Consider the following 3,928-nt stretch of genomic DNA (forward strand, 5'->3'; position numbering starts at 1 on the left):
AATAATAAATTATTACTAATAATTTATTATTATTAGTACTGTCATTATTATCATTACTAGAATTATAAAAGTAAATATTATTATTATTTCTTTAATTATTATTATTACTATGATTGTTACTGCAAGGGGTTTTATTAATTGGCGTTGATAATTTCTTAGCGCTCTCCCAGACAAAAAGAAGAAAGCGATAAAAAATAAAAGTTTGCGGGTTTATACACCGCATTAATTTTTTAATAAATTAAACGAAAAAAGCAAACAAAGAAAAGAATAAGGCGGGACAGAAGAAATCTTTTTAAGATATTCTTCAATTGCATAATAATATTATTTTATTATGAAACAAATTAGTGCTGCTGTTGCTGTTTTTGCTGCTGTTGCTGCTGCTGCAGCCGCTGCTGCTGCTGCTGCTGCTGTTGCTGTTGATATTTGCGTAGTTGTTTGAATATTCTTTTACTTTATTCTTTTTTTCTTTTACTTTCTTCTTTTCGTTGTTTGTCTAAGAGCTCCTTAGGCAACAAAGACAGCAAATCTTGCGCGTGTTGCGGTGTTGCTGCTGTTGTATAGACAGCTCGCAGCAAGAGAGACATCTGCGACTGAGAGAACTCATCTTTATTTTCATTAAAATAATTAAATACCAGAGGCCGTAAATCAACAAACTCTCCTAAACGTTCAATTGCAGAAGAAGAAGCTGCAGATACACCGCAACACACCACGCCCCCGAATCATCAGAAACACGCGATTATAAGACATTTTAAATGCTAATTAATCGAATAAATATATATATATATATATATATATTAATTAAAATATAAGCATGTGCACTAATTAATGAGTATAAATGCAAACCCACAAGGTTCAACGGAAGAAGAAATAAACGCTGCGCTGTACAGACGCCTCAAGTGCAGAGCCCCAACAACAAAAAATAAAAATTCGAACGGCCGCATCGATGGCGCACTCAACGCCAATCTGTTGCAAATCATATGCAGCACCGGAGCTCCCTGCACAGCAGCAGCAGCAGCAGCAGCAGCAACAGCAGCAGCAGGAATAGCAGCAGCAGCAGTAGCAGCAACAGCAGTAGGAACAGCAGCGCAAGAAGCGCTTTTATATGAGAAAAAGAAATCAAATAAACTAAATCAAGCAAACGAATAAAATATCTGTGGAAATGTTTAAATGAAGAAACAAACATATGTAGTAAATAAATAATAAAACAAATTAAACAAATTGAATACCTGTAGAAGTCTTTAAATAAACAAACAGACCAATTAAATAAACAAATAAAATAAATAAAAGAAATAAAATGAAACCAACGAAAATAAACGAAATTAAAATATATAAATAAAATGAATACCGATGGAAGTGTTTTAATAAACCAGCCAATCAGTTAAATAAATAAAATAAAATAAAATAAAAATAAACAAAATAAAAGTAAGATAAATAAAAATAAATAAAAATAAATACCTGTGGAAGTGTTTGGGTTAATCGCGCGAAATCGACGGGGCCAAATTTTTTTGCTGCTTTCAAAATCTGCGAAATCAAAAAAAAATTAAAATTAAATTAAATTAAATTAAATTAAAAATAAAATAAAATTAAAATAAAAAATATAATAATAAGATGAATGCAATAGAATAAAGTAGAGTAGAGTAATATATATATATATATATAACAATAATAATAAAATATAATAATAATAAAATATAATAATAATAAAACAACTCACAGGTCTTTCTAACAATCGCTCAACTCGTTCAAATTCTCCCAACTGTTTGAAGCACCACGCAATTTTAACTAAGAGTGAAGGAGGCAGCACTTCAGCTACACTCTGCTGTTTTGCTGCTGCACTTTCCTGCTGCTGCTGCTCTTGCTGCTCCTGTTGGTGCTGCTGCTGCTGCTGTAGCAGCCCGTCACTGCGGATTCGCTGCGCTAAGGCCCTGATGAATTCTGATGCCTCTACGGTATTCATTTGGCTGAGTTTCTCCGTATCCACCACCAAAGAAACTTGCTGCTGCTGCTGCTGCTCTTCTTGCTGCTGTTGTTGCTGCTGCTGCTCTTGACCTTGCTGCTCCTGCTGCTGCTGCTGTTGCAGCCGCTGCAGCTGTTGCTGTAGCTGTTGCTGCTGCTCCTCTGGCTTAGGGCTGTATCTCCCGGTGTGGAGGAAGTAGATGCACTCTTCTATTATTGCTCGGTGTTTAATGCCGCACTTTTGCAGCAAATGCAGAATCTGGAAAAGCTGCATAAAGGAGAAATTATCTAAAATGAGGTGTACATCCACCTGGCGAAGCAAAGGCGGCAGCATTGCACAATGCGGATTCTTAGAAACAAGCAAATGCAAATTCTCCTCATTCAATATCTCTTCCTTCTGCTTCCGCTGCTGCATCTGCTGCTCCTGCTGCTGCATCCGCTGCTGCTGCTGCTGCTCCTGCTGCTGTTGCCGCTGTTGCTGCTGGGGAAGGGCAGCACCACCATAGGTGGCTATTGAGCCGATGATGGATATGAGTTCATGTGGATGAAGTTTCTTCGTCATTTCTTCAATTTGAGTTCTTAACGATTGAACAAATTCTTCTATTTCTTCTTTTTCTTTTTCTTTAAACGCGTTCTCCACTGCTAGCGCTTTCGTGTAGCAGCGAACAACAGAAAACAAATTCAACAGAGAGAGACCAGAAATCAGCCCCCTCTCTTTCTGCAGCTTCTCCTTTAAGTCCAAAAATAAATCTGCCTCCACTCCACTACTCTCCCGCGAGAAAGCAGCAAAGAAACTACGTTCTTTCTTCGTGTTCGATGGTGAAGGAGGCTGCCCTGAATAGAAGAGCTCCATGAGCGAAACAACGGAAAGGACCTCTTCAGGTGTATGTGCATGCTTTAAGTTGCTACGAAGATGCTTTAAAAGCACTTTTTCTACTTCTTTCTCACGTAAACTCGGCGGCAAACGGCCGTAGGCTCCCCCAACCTCGCCAAGTTGAACGAGCGAAAAAGACGGAGCCATGTGGATAATTTGGTGTTCTAAATGCGGCAAAAATGTTTCTGACACAAAATTGGGCGGAATTGGCTTTTTAAAAACCCGAGACGAACGAGAAAGAGCCGAGTTTCTGTCGGTTTCCGATGCAGGAACCTTCCCGGCCTCCGGCACTTCCGCCACCGCATTTTGAGCATTTCTCGCCACATCTTTTGGGGATTCCGAGGATAAATGCGTAGACACCGATGCATTAGACGAAAATCCACGATTGTTGCAACGTGTTTCATGAAAAGCAACTCCTGAAACACCGAGATAGTGTCCGACCGTGCATGATGCGGGATGGAGTGTATGTACACCCGAACCCCGAGTTGTGCAGCATACACCTCTTGCAACGAATGACTTTCCTTTCGCAGTATTGAAGGGGAAAACAGGCTCAAGACCTCGAGAGGAGAGAACTCCACGGGGGGCCTTTGCAAAACATGAGAGAAATCTGGTGGCTTCCTTCTGCCGCCGCATGCTGTCGTACACCCGTGAGCTGTACAGGAACTTCTTCCTTAGGATTTAAATAAAAATCAAAAACAAATTCGGAAAACAATCGAGTAAAGGATTTATTAACACTTTCCTCTTTGTCATGGGGCTGCAGCCGCCCTCAGGACCCATCAGGTCTCGTGCATGCATCCGGTAGCAACGTAAAGAAATCACTTTTCTTTTTCTTTCGTTTTCTCTTGTTAGGTGAAGTGGCCTCTGCATGCGCACTTCGCAAAGAATGGGGAGGCATTAAAGGGAGTTTTCGTCTGCAACTTTCAATGCCAAATGCCGCAGCCCCCCGTACACCGAAGCCACGCCATCCTAAACCCTAAACCCTAAACCCTAAACCCTCAAAATGGGTGGCGAAAGCCCAGGAGAGGCGCGGCCTGGGGATCCTCCTTCTCAGCAGCAGCGGCAGCAGCAGCAGCAGCAGCAGCAGCAGCAGCAGCAGCA

The 3,928-nt window shown here is 40.8% G+C and overlaps 1 protein-coding gene across 1 annotated transcript; it reads right to left on the reverse strand.

Annotated features, from left to right (window-relative positions):
* Positions 1–1,514: 1,514 nt before the first annotated feature.
* On the reverse strand, positions 1,515–2,977 carry EAH_00030460 (hypothetical protein, conserved; the record flags this gene model as incomplete). Its single annotated transcript, XM_013396140.1, has 2 exons — positions 1,515–1,521; positions 1,758–2,977. 2 exons carry the CDS (start codon positions 2,975–2,977, stop codon positions 1,515–1,517), a joined length of 1,227 nt encoding a protein of 408 aa, XP_013251594.1.
* Between the last annotated feature and the right edge of the window lie 951 nt (positions 2,978–3,928).

This window comes from Eimeria acervulina, genomic scaffold (assembly GCF_000499425.1).
Source record: "Eimeria acervulina Houghton genomic scaffold, Eah_scaff281, whole genome shotgun sequence".
Classification (NCBI taxonomy): Eukaryota; Apicomplexa; class Conoidasida; order Eucoccidiorida; family Eimeriidae; genus Eimeria; species Eimeria acervulina.